This window comes from Thermobia domestica, chromosome 11 (genome assembly GCF_964235325.1).
Source record: "Thermobia domestica chromosome 11, izTheDome1.hap1.1, whole genome shotgun sequence".
Classification (NCBI taxonomy): domain Eukaryota; kingdom Metazoa; phylum Arthropoda; class Insecta; order Zygentoma; family Lepismatidae; genus Thermobia; species Thermobia domestica.
The window spans coordinates 21,940,263-21,961,672 of NC_137464.1; the positions used below are offsets into that span (position 1 = coordinate 21,940,263).

The 21,410-nt window shown below is 38.2% G+C and overlaps 1 protein-coding gene across 1 annotated transcript in view; it reads right to left on the bottom strand.

Annotated features, from left to right (window-relative positions):
* Window positions 1-19,900, bottom strand: part of tara (SERTA domain-containing protein 2 taranis) — a 54,809-nt gene extending 34,909 nt beyond the window's left edge. Inside the window, exon 1 of the mRNA XM_081730234.1 lies at window positions 19,351-19,900. Coding sequence (XP_081586360.1) covers window positions 19,351-19,368 — 18 coding nt within the window. The 5' untranslated portion in view covers window positions 19,369-19,900. The remainder of the gene's footprint in view (window positions 1-19,350) is intronic.
* Between the last annotated feature and the right edge of the window lie 1,510 nt (window positions 19,901-21,410).

Sequence of the window (21,410 nt, forward strand, 5' to 3'; positions counted from 1 at the left end):
TTCTAGTTACGTGGCAGCTGCTTGGGTTTCTTCCTTCACAGTGTTGCCAGCCTTATGTCCTCAATTTCTACTTAACGAGATGCAAGATTATGTAGGCGGTTAACAGGATTATTCAAATACACAAGGTTTTGATTCGAGAATATTCATTTTTCTTTCGAGAGATTATTTATCCAGAATATGATCATTCTTACTACACTACTAAATATCATAAAACACTGGAAACTGATAATTCCCTTCATCAAGAAGTGGCCAACATCCATTTTTTTTTTCGTGCGTTTGATCAGAGATGAGATTTCCGATACTTGCTTCGGATCCAAACCGTACTGGTTCGAACCCCATTTTAACCACTATTATCATCTTACATAATCTCGGTGCTGAAAAAGTTAAAACCTAAAATTATCAACCAATTAGAAAATTTATCAAAAGCTGTTTTCTCTAATGTTTCCTGCTTTTACTCCAGTGTGTGGGATTCCCTTAACTATGTCGTCAGTACACTTGTTTAAATTGAGTTTTGTGTTCTGACTTAATTTCTACATCTAGAGACATTAAGAAATTCTAATCTACGAAATCGAAGACGGAGGTGACCATATATATACAACCATGAAATACAATCTTTCGTCCGACCGCTATGTACTGTTGGTTAATAGAAGGGATGAAAGATCTGACGGAATGAGAAAGTCGGAAGAAATCTTTCCCATAATATGTTATCGAACCAAGGACCTCCTCTACTACACAGCCATTTCCTCTCCAAACACATAACAGAGCTAAACTTTCATCTCCCAAGCGTATATACGTGTATAGTGTTGTACTTATTGCGTTCCGTATACCAAATACAATGTCAGAAAACATTACCATGATTAGTATATATTATATAAATAATTGCTCTATATGCATGATATTAAGTATGCCTATAACAATAATAATATTTATAGTTATGCTATGCTACAACTATTGTTCATGATCTTCATTTAGAAACTCAGTGACAGAGTAAAGCGGATCATTTAATAGAATTTTTCTTACTGTTGCCTTGAACTTATTTATTAATCAATTTAACAGTTTGAGGTAGATTATTCAATAACTTAATGGATAAGTGTCTAGAAGGAACTTGTGTTACATATTTCTTTAGCTCGTGTATATTGACGTTTTTGCACATTTCTTGGGCATACGAAATATAACAACCTTCTGACTACGATGAATTCGCAACCATCCCTCCTACTCCTAAGTCCGTCCAAACTGGAATTTTAAAAATTAAAATTACAAGTGATTTCAAATTCGAAAACGAAATTGTATGAAAAACTTGTCACATTTTGGTGCATCTCAATTTTAAACCGTAAATACACTGTTCATTCGTATCGAGCAAGTACTTCTATTACTCCCCGATTATTATTGGAACGGTGGTTTCAATGCACAGCTTAAATTTAACTATCCAGTATATACTTACTAGTAAATATTTTTTTAAAACTTTTTTCCTCCCGCGCTTCAAAAACTTTTTTTTACATGTATAAATGTCAATATTTGTGGTTGGCAACACTGCCTCCTTCCTCCCAGAGTACGCTGCTGCTGCAGTTCTATCTAACTGGCTAAAAGCCAGGTGTGAGGCACCCTAAAGGGAGCAGAGTGAACATAGAGCTGTTTTTCGCTTGCACTGTTTCGTTTGCTGTCCACAGACTACGATAACGGAATATAGACCATAACGTCAAGACTATCCACTTCTACGTACGGTTGAAATTCGCTTATTTTGTAAATCTTTCGATCAGAAAACAACTTTGAGCCGTATCAGCTTCGCGATATTGACTGTCAACTTTTTTTTATCGTGTGTACTCTGAAGAAGAGAGAGAAAGAAAAGAGCGAATATACAGATGCATGATTGTAGGACCCACGTGCTTTTCCCAAGTTTACGTTCTCGCATCGCTGACAGAAACTTCACAACTTTTTTTTTTTTTCTTGACAAACAAAAACAAGTGGTCGTCGGACGCAAATTTCGACTTCTCCCCGCAGAAACTAGTTTAAAATTTTTGTTGGACTACATTATAGGAGGAAAACAATGTAGTCTATTTCCTCCCTTAGGATACAGAGGAAAGAAGTCTTTTTAAAAAGTAAAAAAAATCTGTCTGTTCTACTAATAACAAGAGCACGATATATACTTAATATTAATTGGGGTGTTGCAGTACGATAATAATCTTTTATTAAAGATATTTTAACCCTCGAACACCAAGACTGTAATTTCTGATTAACCTATATGCTATTTCGCGTAGGAACTTAGGTCTCTTCCAGAACAGAAGCAACACCACTACAATTTACAAACATGTGGGCAGTAGAATACACTTACGTGGACTACAGATAGGATAGAGGCGGATCTAGAAGCTGAAAACTGGGGGACAGCCAGAATCCACACTACGGTAGGTATATATAATGAGATTACTATAAACTTTCAAATATATATAAATAATAGCTTGAATTATGAATGTCATGGGGTCATAGGCCCCCAGGCTAGATCTGCCATAGGGGCTACATAAAGAGAGGAACAAATGAAACTTTTGGAAATAAACATTTGTGAGTAGGCCTATCGCGTAGTTTTAATCCGATCTTCGTGTCCGAGGGATAGCCCGAACAAAGTGACTCAAACACTACAATTTAAAGGTCTTCACCTCGATCCCCATACCTACTTTAAATATCAGTGAATAACCTACCTTAGGCAACTAAGAATACTTTTTAAAAATACAAAATAAGTCACACACAAGAGTAGTTTCAGCAAAAAATTCTACTTGAAAAAAAAAAATAACGAACTCCTTTCATGTTTTTATTTATTATTATTATTATTATTTATTATTATTATTTTATTGGTCAGGAAATTTGATGTGCAAACAAGTCTGTTATTATTGTACTTGAATAGAAAAAATAATTCTTTGAATTTAATGTTTCCTGATTTCATACTATGTATCATTCCATTCGATTCATGTAAGTTTCTTTGCATCAATGAGGCCTTATATGCTTTTGGAAACCCCGCGACACAAAATGTACACGTCCTCGCAACAATACTAGTATACAGACTCCATTGTGTACGGCGTAATAAATCTACTTCTATATACGTATAACAATTAAATAGTTTCTGGATTCCTATTACAAAATTTACGTGGTTTTTAAAAATTAATGAGTGCTGCAGTCCAAAAGTTTTGAATTTAAGAAACAAAAAAGGATAAACAACTTACTCTAGTTATTTTTTAACTAAAATAAACTTTTCTTATGAGTTCTTCTTCATATTACAAGAAAAAGATCAGCAGATGACAGTAGTAACTTTCAATATTTCAATAAAATGAAATCTTAAAATCTCTAGCACTGACATCCCTTGGATGTGTTCTGTACGCTAAAAAAAAAAAAAAAAAAAAAAAAAAAAAAAAAAAAGACAGAAGCAACTGGACTGCGGGGCAATGAATTTGGTGGGACGAAACAGGAAAACGAGTGACCTCATAGTGTTTCCTACCATGAGCTGACTTGGTTTGAAATCGAAGCTTCATATCGAAATATGAATGCTAACTCCTTCATAGTTAAATGGTCAGTGCTTTCTCCTTCGATGTGCTCGACCTGAGTTCGATTCCCGGCCGGAATGCATACACTTCTGATTCCACGCTAAGTTATAGAACTACATTGTACATATTTTGGTGCTACAGGTGACATTTTCAACTCGACATAATCCAGGTTCGATTCCTGATGGGAGACTCCTGAACTTTGAGCGTATTAATATTTAAACACATTGCGTTTTTTTTTTTTTTTTCGGGATTCCAACTTAAAACCGAAATTTGATATCCTAATTTTCCCTTACCGAACTTGCAGATTAAAACTTAGCGCCTTTCAAAAATTTGAATACTATATGTAAATAAGTTCGTACATAAGATAGTGCTTTCAATGTTCGTCGCTAGAGGTACGTTGTTAAGTAACGCTGCGATATGGCGCCAAACTGGCCCGCCGACGCCTCTCCGCACAGCGTCGGGAAAGTGGCGACGCTGGTTGAGTGATGCTAGTTGCCTCAGAGCGCGCTATCTATAGCAGCTTCGATTCACGACTTTGGCAACGCTGCAACTTCTGTCAAAGCTTTTTCTTTTTCTTTTTTTAAAGATGGTAAACAAACAGTCAACACTAACTACATGAAAACGATATTGTAATCTAGAGCAATAAAATTGCACGTGAACTGATTACATTTTAATCGTTTTCTTAACTACAATATCAATTATTTATGGTTAGCATTCGAGTAGGTGACCGATGTTCATACAATCAGAAAAAATATTACACGAGACCTATCAAACCATCACTATTGAATTAAAACTTAGCTTAGGTGACGTGTGGTCAGCATATAGACTTCTTGCGCAGTTATTCCTTGCTTTTCAGAGTGAAGTTCGAACCTCTTAATTCACTTTGGTTATGCTCTGCAAGCTAAATAAGACTGACGATTATGAAATAATTGATGGAATGAGAATGGAGAAGGAAACCCACATACAATGTTCTTCGCCATAAACTCACATGGACTGGGATCGAACCGGGGACCTCTCTACCAGAGGTGAGAGCACTTACCAAGTGAATCACTGGGCTCTCTTCTTCGTAGCTTTCAAGTAGCTACCGAACTGGACCAACACATGAGCCTAAAACGGGAATCAAAGTTGGACCTTCTGCGTCGCCGGCCAATACCATGTAGATACTTAATATTAGTTACGACAAAGGATTTAATTTTCCCATTTTAGCCATAACACGCTATTCAAAATTCATTAACAGGCCTATAGCCTATACACCAATCAGATGAACTGAACACTGCCAAAGCTTGCACTCTGTTAAAGTACCATAATACGCCGTTACATAAATAACTTGTTGTAACTAGATACCAATGTAAAGTTGCTAGACCTAGCCCTTCTCGCTGATACTGGTTAAAGCGCGGTGTAGTAGTTAATGGCTGGGTCTTTAGTGCACGTGCTCCAGGTTTTGATTCCCGACAGAAGAGCACTGAAAGCATTACGGTGATTCGGAGTTTCACCTCAAATTCTAGGACAGCGTCTCATATAGCCTCGCTAGTGAAAAGGAACCCTAAACTTAAATACACGAACAAAAAAATGAAATGAAATCTTTAAGTTTTACGTCCCACGGTTATGCCGGTTAGGCTAAAGGAGACGGTGATGATGAGTGATGAATGCAATGGTGGAATGAAGAAAGTGGGAAGAAACGGGAGAACCCCGAGAAAACCCACGCACACGGTATTTGTCCACCACAAGGTTCACTTGGCGGGGGCTGGGATCGAACCCGGGACCCCAAGCACCAGAGGTGAACGCTCTACCACTGAGCCACCGCGGCCCCACAATACACGAACAAATATCATTCTATATCTGCGTTAAGAATTCGCGATATTTCAACGTTGTAGACATAAACGCTTAAAACATACCGGTTTTTTGTTCCACAGCAATCTATTAAGTACCAAACCAGTATTCATCCGAAGTTAAAAAATACGGTAATCGGTATCATCTCTTTTAAAAATACCAATTTATGACTACTACTTCTGGGTACGGAATTGTATCGCAAGGGTCCTTAAAAAAAAAAGAAAAGAAAAGAAAAAGAAATTGTCCCATTATTACTTCATTTAAGTTAAAATACGCATAATGTAAAAATTACACGGAAAGCTTAAGAAAACCCAGGACCATTTTATCCCTTTCAACACGGGGGAAACCTAATCGTGTGAGTTGATTAAAATTGATGTAGAAGTGTTCCCTATTACTTTTGTGCATCGAAACAACATGCAGTGATTGTGTAAGTTTCATTCAACGATTTGCAGTTGTTTTGGTTTGTAATAGGTCAATTTTGGCGCGTACAAGAAGAAAGAAAAGTAGTATTCTCAACGAAGCCAGGACTGTCGCCGTGTTGAAAGGGATATGTTATCTACCACATAGTTGATCTAATAAAATCACCACTTCAAGAACCGAATAAGCAATCTAGAAGGTAAAGACTGAAGATGGGGGGGGGGGGGCAGCCAGAACCCATATATATAGGGTTATAATAGGTATATCCTGAGTTTACTATAGATTTTCAAAAATAGCTTCAATAATTTTTAACCCCAAAATACTCCCCCCCTCCCGGCCTTGGGGTAGATCCGCCACTGGGAACAGTAAGTTCCGAATAAGCTACCTATTTAGCTTTCCTCTTACTAAACAGTCTAAACAATCATCACTACCAATAGACAAAAAATTAAATCTGATTTTCGCCTAACGAGAGTCAAGTGCATTTAAATGCAAGCGGAAGAGGAAAGAAATTCAAGGTTGCAGTGTTGAATGAATTGCATTACCCCCCTTCCACCTTAGCCATCCCCATCCCATAAAATGCAATTACAGCAACCTGCACGATGCTACCGACAAGAAGAACCGACGCCACGCCCTTAAGTATTAAGGCAAATGAACGAGGCGGGGACACACACCAAACACTACAGGGCAACAGGTGACTGCTTTCGGAGCTGCAAGGGGAGGGGAGAAGGAGAGGGACTTAATTCACAACCTCAATGTGTATTTAAGGAGTATTATTATCCATTGGAGGAATTTAAAAAAAAAAATGAACACTGAGAGGGCAGGAAGATTCTCTCTTTTTCACGGCTATCTGTGAAATAGAAGAATGGATGAGAACTGTTCAGAAAAATACATTTCCAGACAATAGTAACGTAGCTTCTTGTGTACTATAGCTAATCACGAATATGTCAAAATATCATAAAATTTATCTTTGATAAAGGAACAGTTATGAAAAAGAAATATAAACAAATCTTTTGTTACAGTTTTTCCTCTGTACTTAACATTCTTAAACGTGTCCAGTTTGTGACCTTTGATAATAAATTACACAACTAAACAAGAACTCAGAATTATGGTCACTAATGCACCTGCCACGAACAGTTAATTTTCGATTTGCTGCCTGACCAAAAAAGAAAATATTCATTAAGGGACTGAGAACAGATAGTAGGTTGAGATTTCGAAGCAACTGACGAGCTCTTTCGTGACTAAACGGTTAGCGTACGTGCCTTTGGCATGGAAGACCCGGGTTCGATTCCCGACTGGAGCTCATGTGGTTCGAATTCCACATTAAACTGTAGGTCCACATCTCATATAGCCTCGCTGCTGAAAAGGACGCTAAACTAAAATCAAATCAATTCAGAGGGGATTCCTCTGAAAATAAATGAAAAAAAAATGTTATTGTAGAGAGGGGGTGCTGTGGATCAGTGGTGGAGAATTCACCTCTGGTGCATGGGTCCCTGGTTCGATCCCAGCCTTCGCCAAGTGAACTTTGTGGTGGACAAACACCATGTGCGTGGGTTTCGTCGGGGTTCTCCCATTTTCTTCATTTCATTCATTTCTCATCATCACCGTCTCCTTTAACCTAGCCGGTATAGGCGTGGGACGTAAAACTCACAAGATTTCATTCCAGTTTGTTACTGCACAACATATGCCGAGTTCATATTGTGCAATGAAAAGCAAGAAAGATCAGAACAAGCAAGGTTAACGTTTTAAAATTAAATGAAATGAAATTTCTAGTTTTATATTCCACGGATATGCCTTGTACACTATAAAGGAAACAGATACTTAAGAAAATTGAATGAGCATGAAACAGTAAAATGATAATGTGCGAGGAAACGGGAGAACCACAAGATGACTAAACAGTCACCCTCCACATACAAGACCTGGGAACAATTCTAGGACCTCTCGAACCGGAAGCAAGCGCTCTATGACTGACTCACCGCACCCCCAGATAACATTTAAGATGATGACAAAATTTGAGTCCTAGCTTCAGAGGTATATTTTGAATGAACTGAAATATTGCGATATAATGTTCCATGTTTTAAGGACCAGAAATGCTACGCGACCATTACCATGTACTATTTCTCCTATTATATTATACAAGTTACAGTAGCAAACTAGTAACTTAATATTTATATTTTTTCATTTTAAAGGAACTTAAAGGTACCTTATACATGATGTAACAATAGACTAAAACAAGACTTCATTCTGTACCCTTTCTCACAACTTATTTATGTAAACAATTTTATAATAAAAAATGTTTTACTCTAAACGACGATATATTTTTACAGCATACACAATAAATAAACTTGCAATTTGTACAACAAAATACGTATCTTTTCTCTCACATACACAAAACTAAGGTTGGAAACCGATTAGAATTCGTCCTACTACAGGATGTAGTCCAAGGAGAATCAAACCCGGTGAAGCCCTAAACTAATCATCAGGAAACTCAATAAGGATTAGCACTCAGTTCTTTCAGTTATTTTATATAAACCTGATGAATATCGAACTAACTTTCAATAAACAATCGCACTTCTTACTATCAAACGTGCTTACAAGTCTATTTGCGAGTGTACAAGTATATATTCGACATATGACAAAATTTATCTTACAAATTTCTTACTATGAATAAGTAACGAAATATTTTAATGGCCCACGGTGAGGCTCTTTAGGCCAAAGTTACCGGTTGTGAAATAATCGGTGGAATTAGAATGTGGGAGGAAACAGGAGAACCAGAAAACCCACGGACACGACACTGTTCCTCAAAAACCCTCTTGGTCTGTGACCAAACTAGGGCGAGCGCTTTACCACTGATCCACCATGTCCCCATATTCCTTTCTTACTATGTATTCAAGCAGAGAACTTCGTTTCTGCATAAACTTACCTCACATTAGCTTAACAGAAATAGCTTGATACAAAAACGCATGTAATCAACGTTTAATTTCTTGTCGAAATTTGACAAAGGGTGGGTGGGTCAACAGTCACTCTTTTTTCCCCCCTGTACGCCCATCGCACGCCGTACGAACATATATTACGTCAACCAAGATTTGATGCAAAGATTTACAAGCGCACACAGAACATAAACAGATCAGCTGGTATTACGCGAAAACAAACACGGCTCTTTAAAAATCATTAAACAAACAGAGAGAGGGGGGATACGGGGGGGGAGTACGGCATTTATAAAGTCGTTACAACAGTTAAAAAAAAAAAAATCACGTCATACAATTGCAAATGTTACGCATCATAGTAAAACGTTTAACAGCTGAGATTGGTCTTACAGTCATGCTAAAAAGGGATCCATTCCATTCAATACGTGAAAACAATTTACACAAACAGCCGTTACGATCAATTTGTGAGGCAGCATTAAAAATTTACAGCACGTGTTTTAGTTTTTTTTCTTTCTTTTTTCTCTTTTTTTAATGAAACAAAAGCACATGTTGCTTCTGAGATTACGATAGGCGCGCAATGCCATTTAACACCCGTATATTACTACTACGAAATGTTTTCATTCATAGCAGCGGGTAATAATAACGCTTGTGGATCGCTCAAGTGTGTTTATAAGGTGTAAGTTAAGTATGGATCGCGGGTCGAAGAAGGGCGGAGAGGAGCGGGTAAGTATTCACAAGATGGCAGGTTATAATTTTGTTATTACACACACTTCTGTCCCCGCCCACTAGTGTAATGATCAGCTTCAGCATAATACAGAAAAAAGAACGAAACTTAAGACTTTTTAAGTAGTAACGGAATCGGGGGGAGGAAAGAGGAGCGGAACAACTTACGGATTCAACATTTATAATACTATAGCTCAAAATAAGGTTTCTCAACCTGGGGGTCGCGAAGATAAGCGGAAGAGAGAAAAATATGTAGAATCTAATACCGGAAAATATTTATATATATTATTTTGAATTGTATTCTAATAGGTTTATTTTTATTATTATACATACTGTTAAAAACAACAAAAAATAGGTCTACTACACATTTTCAACATTTTTTTTCTTTATGTGACCCGAAATTACGGGAGTTACGAAGTTTTAAAATTTTAAAACGGCCTCCAATTTGAAACCGTATGACGGATCAGATTCAGTATTTGTAATATGAATGAACTGATCAAATTTGGTTTTAATCCACTTGCTTTTAGGGAAGTTACTGTATATCCACTATATACAAAAGGAGAAATGGGTTCTACTACGATTTATAGAAGTAGATAGATATCGTGAGATCTCCGCAATAGGTATATTAAAAATCCCACACAAGCTTCTTACAAACCAGAAATAAGGGGGGTCGCTGGCAACAGGATGTGATAAAATGGGAGTCGTGATAGGTTGAGAACCACTGGCTTAAAAAATCGAATTCCATTGATTGCACTGGTTTCACTTATATTTTCCGTTAAGTTAAAAAGTCATTTCGTGCACATTATAAATAAAGCTGCTGGGTTTAAAACAGAAAAAAAAAAAAAACTACGAGGACACGTGGAAGGAGGAAGTTGTTTGATGCACATAAACATTTACATTCCCGCGTTAAAATAAATAAAAACTTTTCTTAAAAAAAAGAAAAAAATATTCATTCATTCATCACTACAAGTTTCACGTGCTTAACAAATAACATTTCCCTTTGGCAACAATATCATGCCATGAAAAACTCTATACCTCATTTTTTTTTTCTTTTTTTCTCTGACATTCTCATTCATAAAACGATAACAGCAGCACGTCCAAGATATAAACAAAAACTTCTTTTTGTATTATTTTTATTCAAGTTGGAAGTTATACATTTTTATCAACTTTTCTTACTTAACGGAGGGGCACTTCATGTATTTATTTTTCTTAACCTTTAGAATGTTAAAAGTCACAAGTCCTGTATATTATTAATCAGTAACTCAATCTGCTTATTAACTGCTCAATACGACAGGACTACCCTCACTTTTATTTTGACAGAATCATTAGAACTAGGTTGAGCTGATTTTGAGTTTAGCGTCCCGTTCAAGCAGCAAGGTTATATGAGACGTGGACCTACTGATTAACGTGGAATCCGACCCACACTAGCTTCCACCAGGAATCGAACCCGGTCTTATACGCCAAAGGCGAGTACGCTATAGTACTCGCGCCGAGTCGTGAAGCTTGGGCTCTAAACCAATCATAGATATATTTTGCTTGAGCTCCAACACTTCGGAAAACTTCGGTACAATTCGTGGAGCCGCTTCCCGAGCGCACACTTGGGGAAACGTCGGACAGCTGAAATTCACCAACAATGTTGCCAAACTTTGAAGACATAGTAAACGAGTATATAAAAAAGGCATTTAAAAATTGCTAATAATAACACTACACAACAATAAATACTGTAACAACTATTCTAAAATGGTAACAATAGCACAAATAGTAACAAAGAAAATATAACGCAACAAAAAAGAATTAACAAAACGGAACTTGACGCCAATCCGACAACACTGTCCTCTCGGAAGATGTTTTCCGTGCAGTGCGAGAGAAGACACTGACAAAATTTGATGAGTGGGGGTTGACGACTGGAATACACCCTCGCTTTCTATTGGGTGGTGAAATCGGTAGATCTAGGTCAAGCTTCACGACTCGGCGCGAGTACTATAACCGCCTAGACACGAAGGAGCTCCCCGTTAGAACCAGGGCTGCCAGAGAAAGAGACAGACAAATAATTTTGTAAACGAGATACGAGAGGAAAATACAGAGTGTTTGAAAACAACATCGACAACGTTTGGGAGGCAATTCCTGACACCAAGATAAGACAAAAAGTATAGACCAACCTGGGTGCAGAAATCCGTCATTTCAGAGTATAGGCTGCCGAAAACATGAAAAAAATAACTTTAAAGGTCCATAGCTCCAAAACTATAGAACCTACCGTAGTCGGGTCAAGACTTCACTTAGGAACTTGTATGTGCCCTATCCAAATATCCATGTTTCAGAACCTTGCGGTACTTCAAAAAAAAAAAAAAAAAAAAAAAAAAAAAAAAAAAAAAGACCGTTAAGAAAATTCAAACAATTACTCTGTACTTACGAACCTTCCGTTCGAGAGCAAGTTTTCGTAAAGCACAGCTAGGACGAGGGTTTTTTTTTTTTTTTTTTTTTTTTTTTTGTTGTAAATGGTACATTAAAATCAGAAAGAAATTAGAGAGCTGAAACGAAAAAGATAGCTTGAAAAATAAAACGAAGTTCGATTTCCAGTGTGGGCACTCGATCGAAAAGGTCCAACAGCTTTTAAAGACAGCCGTCTTGAGAGTTTTTTCTGGTCATCCTAACACGCACCAGGCAAATGCAGAGATGGTACGTAGCATATATGTCGTAAGCCCCTTCTTTGTATTCCCCTTCCCTGGGAAATGTGCTCGCCGAGAAACGTCATGATTCCTCAATATGTGACTGAGTTCAGATCATAGATGCCGATGATGTTTAGAAATATGTATAAATAAATAAATAAATTGAGAAACAGAAGAGGAAGACACGGTAGTTCGGTGATGGAGCGCTCACCTCTTGTTTGATCTTAAGCCAAACCATGCGAGAGCGTTTGGTGAGTATCATGTCCCTGCGTTCTCGCGTTTACTCCCACATTTTTATTCCATCAATTATTATATAATCTCAATTTTGGCATCATTTTGGAATATAAAATTGATTTTCTTTTTGCAAATATAAATATGGCAACGATGTAAATTCGAATTGATTATTTACGACTTTACTAACTTCACTATACAAATCTTCACTAGCACATGTCAATTACTATTTCTCCGGCTAACTTCGTGATGTGTAAATTCTTCACATAGAAAAAAAAAGGTAGTTTCAAAGAAACTAATTCCAGTTCCTTTTACGAGGAAAAAGAAACGATGAGTCAAACTAATGTATCGAAGACAAAAGAAAATTAATTCCCTGATACAAATCCGATTACATCAACGACCTTGGCATGAATCCACCTACAGTGAGCATCAGATGACACAACTGGGGGGAGGAGGGGAATGCGATGGGTCACTGACATAAACAGAAACGACCTTGTCCTTCCACAGGTACACGAAAAAAAGTATATATATATATATCCCGCTGAAGACAATCGATTATCTATAGAGACGGTACCCTTTTCTCCCTCTCCCAAGACCAGTCACATTTGGGTACTCCAGTTCCCACTCTTCCACACACATACAAACAATTGTCTGCTCTGTACAACTACTACAAGGGGCGGAGTGAATTCCAACAGGGGCACGAGGAAGATACAAAGGGATCAGAGTCCAACAGATGAAACAGAAAGGGAAGGGGGAAGAGACGAGACGTGAGCGTGACTGACGATCTTCCGAGATCAAGTGAAGTCATTCCACGGAGGAAAGATTTATCACTGGCTTGGGCTCTGTGAAAAACTAGTTCTTTTTTTAAATGACTCGAACAAGGTAAACAAAACGGTTCATTCATAAAGTGACTTCCCCTCCTCTTTTTCCTACAACATTACTCCAACCCCACCACTTGGCCAACATAAATAAAGTGCAAGGTTAGTTGTTTTCAAGTCTGTGTAAATGAGCGTATTTGCACTTCGTATGTTTTAAATACAAACTCCAAACGTGTTATCTCAAATAAATGATTGTTTGGTCTAAACAAACACTCATCGCACGCACACATATACAAACCTACATCACACATAATCAGCACATAAAGAAAAAAATTGTTGTCCTATAATTGGCTTATTACAACAATGATTCTATTGACTTTCCATTCTCATTATCTCTTCTTTTTAAAATACATGTAGGCTATATTATTCTTCACAGCTGATTATATTCACTATTCTTCCAAATATGAATGTTATCTCCCATTTTTTAAGGCTCAGCCAAAAACCTTTTCCCCTGATTTCGAATTAACACCCCTGTTTATCTTTTACCATTACCCCCACCCATCTTAGATTGCGACAATGGAAAGCACAATATGTTAACTTTCATGAGCTAGTTGGCAACAATCAAACACTGGACAGAAGAGTTAATACAAAATCTGCTCTATCAGTTACTGTCAACCGAAAAGGATCTGAAGCAGGCCTATATTGTTTTTGACAGAGAGATCTGAATTTTTTTAATTTTACACACTTGCAACCCGGGTCTATTACAAACTTATAATACTCGCAATAAACAACCGTGAAATAGTCTATATACAAACTATTAAAATACAGATATTACGAATTAGATTTGTGTGCTGTCGACATCTAAGGCCATTTAACCTGTCACGTATATGAGGGATGACGTCCCTTGGCGAGCACACTATCCGATGAAAGGAAAGGGAGTAGTACCATTCCAGCATTTGCCTGGTGTGAATGAGGAAAACCTCACTCAAGATGGCTTGCCTAGAAAAGATGTTACAGTTTTTTTGACAGAGTGTCCCCGGGAATCGAACCCGGGACCGCTCGCACCAAAGGCGAGAGCATTAGTGACTACGCCACAATGTTTGCTAGAGTGTTGATACAATGTTATCCTTACGATCCTTGTTCTTTGATAAAGCGACTACAAAATTTCCTAAGTATAGATGAATGAACAACTAACTTAACGCAGCAGCGTATGCATGATAAGTTCTTTTCTTTCGAAAATCCAACGTGAAAAGTGTACAAAGAAATTAGCTTACAAAACATGAAACTCTCCCAAGCTCCTTCAAATTAATAATTTTAAAAAAATTAAATTGTTGCTGTCTCTGATAAAATAAATTTGACTCCTATTCTCTGCATAGGTCCTATCTACTAGCCTAGCGTCTTGGGTACAAAGACTCCGGTTTTGTTTCCGGTGGAAGAACCTTGAAACCTGCACGTATTCCAGTGGTTCGGATCCCGTTTCAACTGTAGGTCAACATCTCATAGCATCGCTGCTGAAAAGGAACTCTCAAAACTTTGTATTTGTCATACTGAAACCTTGGCGAGGTTAGGACGACTCGTAAAAATGGTCTCTCAATCAGTACTACACAACGGTATGAAACATGACTCTCACTTTACTCCCTATGAATCTTCAAGTGAATATCGTGACAGAACTTGTCAAAAAAAAAAAAAAAAAAAAAAAAAAGCATAGTATTCGGTAATTACTAGACGGGTTCCCTTAAAATTAAAATAATAATAATAATAATAATCTCTGCGTTCAAACTTATCAAGGATTTCCTTTTATTCGCTTGCAAAATCTGGTTATCAGTCGAACCGTTTAAAATATGAACAACAGAAACGTAATTTTTGGGTAAGATGGAGCTCCGTTCTGTATTGTTCACTTTTGTGTGTGTGCGCGCGCGCGCTTTTAAAAGATATTTTAACTGATAATATTTGCAAATAACGCCGGACCCCGCACTGTCGGCGCCCTAATATTCAGTGCTATTATTTAGCTGTCCTTGACCCTTAAGGCTTTTTTCGGCTCACGCAGCCTTTGGTGCGGAAAACCTGGATTTGATTCCAGGTGAGAGCTCATATGGTTTGGACATTGCGTTAAGCTGTAGGCCCACGCCCACATCTCGTACAGCCTCGGTGCTGAAAGGGACACTTATTTTTTTTATAATTCAAGAAACCAAAAAGACCCCCCTGAGCTTAACGAAGAAACTTCCCGTTAAAAATACTGCCCTACCAGATATACAAGTTTTTTGCGTACGTCTAGGCACTTCACTCCATTTGCTTCTACGGGAGATGTATGGGGCGGACTGTGGTGGCTCAATGGTGGTTTGCTCACCTCAGTTGCATCTGAGTTCCTGGTTCGATCACAGCTCCCACCACGCGGATTTTTTTGGAGACAAACATCGTTCCGAGACGTGTTTTCCAGTGATTTCTTTCGTGGTTAACCGATTTTTTAAAAACAAATCTTGACCATCATGTAAAATTGAGCCAAGAGTCGTCAAATGGTTTAAAAGAAGACGCGTCACAGGTATGTCCCATATTTCTGCATAAAATAGCAAAGTCAATACATAACAGGATTCATACTCCACTGTACTCAAAGCTCCTTTGCATTCAGGTAATACGTGGCTAACTGCTGTTGCCTTTATTGCAGAAGTTCCACCGAGTGGCTAAGCGCTCACTTCTGATGCAAGAGGTCTCTCGCACTCGCTCACGTTCTGAAAATGATAAAATCTGAGACCATGCAATGAATCTACAGGTTAGCTACTTGGCCTTATGTGACATGTTGACAAAAAGTTTAACAACAACAATATCCAATAAATAACGGAAAGAACAGTGAAATATATATATTGCCACAAATTCAAGACCCTAATGTTCTTTGGCTATGTGGTTAGCGTACGCGACTTCAGCGCGGCAACGCCGGGTTCGATTACCGGTTGGATGCTGTGCGGCTCAGAACCCACGTCAAGTTGTAGTTTGACCCATGTCTCATGTAACCTCAGTGAAAAACACAAAAACGATAAAAGGATGTTGTGAAGAAGTATAAATGCCACTAAAGAGGTTCATATGCGTTCGACAGGTAACTGACAACTGTCTGCGAATATGTGCTCTGTTTTCTTTCTAAGTGCTTGATACCAGGTTCAATCCCTGCTGAGTAAACACTGATTCGTACATTACGATAAATCACATACAATCTCGTATAATGTCAGTGTTGGAGAGGGTGCGCAAAATTAAATCAATAGGTTAATGCTTCATATTTTCTGAGAGAAAAACAATCCCAGGATCTCATTATTATTATTATTATTATTATTATTATTTATATTATTATTATTATTAACGAAACACGACTGCCACTCGTACGTTTCACACAAAAATGCAATCATGACATGATTTTATACATTCACCCAATCAGTAACGACGCCAGCTTTAATTACTTGGGGAGACACACGAAGGGGCAAAGATAGTTTGGAAATAAAAATGAAATGAAATATTTCAGTTTAACGTCCTATGATTTGTCCTTTAGGGTAAGGGAGGACGGGTGATCAAGGCAAGTGAATAATGATGGAAGAATTGGAGGAGAATCTTTAAGTTTTACGTCCCACGGTTATGCCAACTAGGCTAAAGAAGACGGTGATGATGAGAAATGAATGAAACGGTGGAATGAAGAAAGTGGGAGGTAACGGGAGAACCCCGAGAAAATCTACGCATACAGTGTTTGTCCACCACAAAGTTCACTTGGCGCGAGCTGGGATAGAACCAGGGATCCCATACACCAGAGGTGAAGGCTTTACCAGTGAGCTACCGCAAGCCCCAAAGATAGTTTCTTGGAAGGGCAGATATTTTTGTACACTGAAAAGGATAGCTTTGTATTACTGATCCACATTACAGTGAAACATGTCTTGGAGGGGCCGACGTAGCCACAGGGGGGGGGGGGTATTGTGCCCTCCTAGCATCGCCACAGCACTCAATACGCGGACAGGAATATGAAAAAAGTAATGTTTAAGTATAATGCTGACATTTAATGTTTCATTACTTAGTCAGTACATGAGCCAGGACCTACGACGCGGTTCTTGATTTGAAACCCAAATTTTATCTCAGGGAGAAAAGATCAGTTATTTGAAATTAAATGTGACCCGCCAAATTGTACTGGATTTCGGTGTGAGCTGAAGCTCACGCAAACACTAGGGACTTTCCATCATAACCTCGGCATTGCAGACGTATCTAAAGCAAAGACAATCACTCGAGCCATGGCTTAATGGGATTGAAAGAGAGAACTGCGAAACGAACCAAAGACCACACATGTGGTAATTACTTGACCAACTGGTTATTACTAGACCAATCCAAGATAATCCATTATTATTTATTTATTTTACGAAACGAAACATTAATCACGAAGATGATATGATCTCACTGAGTTTAATGTCCCTTTCAGCAGCGAGTCTATATGAGACGTGGACATACTAATTAACGTGGAATCCGAATCGCATGAACTCCCGTCGGAAATCGAACCCGGGTCTCCCACGCCAAAGGCGCGTACGCTAATCACTCAGCCACGAAGAAGCTCTACCACGAAGACGACTTCCTTGCTAAAACGCTAATCTCTTTTATGTAAATCCAAGGAATACAAATGGACAAGAAATATTATGAAGTAGCAATAATAGCTCGGATACACGTGTAAATCAACAATCAAACTGAAAATCGTGTAACTAGGGTGGAACGCGCAACATTCAAACACCAGAGATGATATCCCTATCACTGAGCCACGTTGGTCCTATATACATATATTTGGTAAACGCGTCCGAAACATACAACACTTGGACCGGAAATCGAAAGCAGTACACTTGTTTCCCCTACCCCCCCCCCCGAAAAAATAAATCTTAATACGAAATCCAATTTATAACGTTGCCAAAACATGGGAAGAAATCAGGTTTATTAGACAATTTCTATACAGCACGTATACTTAAATTGTATCTTGAATTGAAATTGTAAGGTAAAACGAAATTACCTTAAATAAATTTAGCATATTGTAATTACTGTGTAGGTAATTTCTACATGTATATGCACTCACGCACGTGTATGAACTGAAGGTTGCGTCAAAGCCCCGTGTGAAACTTTTGTTGAGATTCGGAGAGTCTTTTTCCGCGTCTCTGAACGTTTCCATGACAACAGGGGAAGCTGCCTGCTGCTGGATGAAGTTCGGCTCAAGCGGTGTACCAAATAGAAAGGAGGGGATGTGATAAAAGATACTCCCCCGTGGCTAGGTGCAGGGGGAAGTGGAATGTGCATCGCTACGGCCCCTCCCCCACTCGCAAACCCCGCTCAAATTCAAAATGATTGCCTCACTCGGCAATGCTTCAAAAGACAACCGAGATCCTTTCGCGCGGTACTTCAGGTGTCATAAACATCGAAACGAAAATTATGCATTTTATTTACAAATCAACACGTGATGTAAGATGTACGAAATAATCTTGTATAACACACATTTTTCCGAAACAAATGCTTTAAAAAAAATACAATAAAATCACTCTTAACTGCTCCAAAACTCACAAACCTTTCTCTTGTTTAGATACAATCATACCCTCTAAAACTAGCCATGCAATTATGCGTTCGAACACGGTTACAGTTCTCAAAAGCAAAATACTACAAAAAAATTAAATGTACTCTTCAAAAAGATATCTACATATGCAAGTGAACAAGGTAACTACAGCTTATGTCATATAAAACAAAGTAGGAAAAACAAAATACAAAGAAAACATATTAACATCCCTAAAGTTGTACAGGAACCATTCACTCATTTTTTAATAAGATATATCATTTGTTACTCTTCTTTTAAAGCAATACCTTTGCCAAAGCCTGACTCAATTGCTGAGTACAAAACCACGGCAGGCTCGAGAATCCATCGGCAGCCCCATGTATTCATCGCCGCCAGTATCTCTGAGTTGAATTACGACAAAAGTTTCGCTTGACATCTTTCAAATTAAGCTTTAAAAGCTGATTCAATCCACAATTACAAAGATAATAAAAGAAAAACGTCTGATTTACGTTTATTAAAGCAATTTTCTCACAAGGAAACCTCAGTACTTTGTTGTGAACTTAGCCCTTCGCGATACCATGAATGGTCCTTGTACTACTTAAGTTTTGACATAAAAGTATTTTGTTTTCTGTCAAATTTTAAAGAAATACATAGATAAAGGTTTTAACTCACCTGGGCGTCACACCACATTGCTGTTTTCCTAACCAGTAGCCATTGCCGTGCGCGGACGGACGCACAACGTCAAATCGCCGTCTTTCAAGAACGCCATACAGTCGCACATTTGAAGCACTGAACTAACCCTAGAACCGCTATCGCTACACCAACACCACCGCGCAACTCTTCATTTCTTTGCCCGGTTTGGCACGGCCCGGCCTTACCACGAAGTATAGTCGGTTGTTTCCGCCAACATTCGTTGTGAGTTTTTTTAGCTATGCTCGGTGCAAACTAGCTTCCTACAGCTTCATTCGGTAGGGTATGGTTTGGTTGGGTTTGGTAAGGTATGGTCACCTCGGCCTAGTCTAGTTCCCTTTGGCCTGGCTCGATACGTCCTCGACGTATTCGTTTTGTTTCGCCTGTCCTCGGAAACAAAGTAATACTTCGGATATACTCGTTAAGCGTCGACTAAGTTCGGCTTGTGGGACGCTGAGTCCCCAGCAAGCTCAGTTCGGTTTTGCTCGGGCATCATGACCCGAAAGCCTTGGGCTGTGACGAAATTGTCGTGACGTGAGTAGGCGGCTCAAGTGAGGAAATGAATCGAAGTGAGATAGTGCAGGATGCGAGTCTGCATCATGTACTGAACATGAAGATCGTAGGGTTTTAACGAAACGGGCTGGCTGGCTGGCTAGGCTCGTCCCCAGCCACAAGCTATCAGACTTCGACCCAATCAACGACGCTCTGTACGGCAGAACTAAAGCGGCAATGACCAGTGTATAACACATAGAAAATGCTTTTTGCTAAGATAAATGTGAACTCATTACAATTTTTTAAATATAAAATCGATTTTCCTTTTTTTTAAAAAAAAAGTCAAAAAGACACTTGAAGATGTTATCAAATGCTATTCTATAGAATATAAAATAATTAATTTTATTTTGTAACAAAAAAAAACAAGCTCATAGTCTGATTTTTTTTTTCATTTACAAATTAGTGAAAATGTGAATTTGTAACAATATCACGTTCAGATGAATGTTTCTCTTTATGCAATAAATGATATCTGTTGTTACTGAGTTTACTATGTTTTCTTTCCAGCTGAAGAATAGCGAAGCTACTTTAAATGCAGCGTAATTTGCGTTCAGAAATCTTTCTTGAGACCTGATCTGGTACTGATAGCAACTCACGTGTTTTCAATGCACTTCTCGTGTGCTCAGATTGCGTGCACCAGCTGTTTATGCATGCGGCAAGAAATACAATCTCTCAGCAGCTTTTGTGTAACAGCGATAGATGTCTCTAGCTGTACCATGATCTAACGCATCACTACGATTTTTTTTTCTTACCATTTTTTCCTCCTTGATGTATGGGATGAATAAGTTACATATTTGTCGTTTTTGTCTTTTTTTCCCGCGTGACAGAAAGGGAAAAAAAACTTGGTCACACAAATAGGTTTTACATAATGATTACCTAAACTGTAATATTGAAGACTTTCTTCCATATGATGCCTGATAATACACGATTTTTTTTTTTTTTTTTCGCTTGTAGGGCTAGGTCTTAGGCTACTCAAGCATTCATATCTAAGTTTTGAGACACTGAACGCTCAAATTTAAATCCTATTGTTAGCGGAGATGAAACTTTACTACAAAATGATTATCAAAGCTTCTATCTAATGTTTCAGAAAAAAAATGAGGGCACACTTAGTATTTGGAGGGGCATATATTATTTTCACACAGTACTATTCTATTTATTATTATATTATAGACATATTACTTTGGTCTCCTCCGGCGGGGCACTCTCTGAGCTCCGGCAGGTCAGTGCCTCCCAATACGTCTGAAAGAAACCTACTTCTATCAGATACGTGAGAGTAATACTTCCAATATGCAAGGCAGAAGGTTCGATTCCAAGCCACGTAGTGGAACTTAAGTCAGTAAACATTAATTAAGGTAACTGTTTTTCCGAAGGTTATCTCAATTTGTATTAACACACTTGTAACTATTTCAGAAATTGAATTTGAGACAGGCCCAATAATCAGTAATGGTTGAATCAGTAAAACATTTCCTCACATAATGGAAGGCTCCACTTCG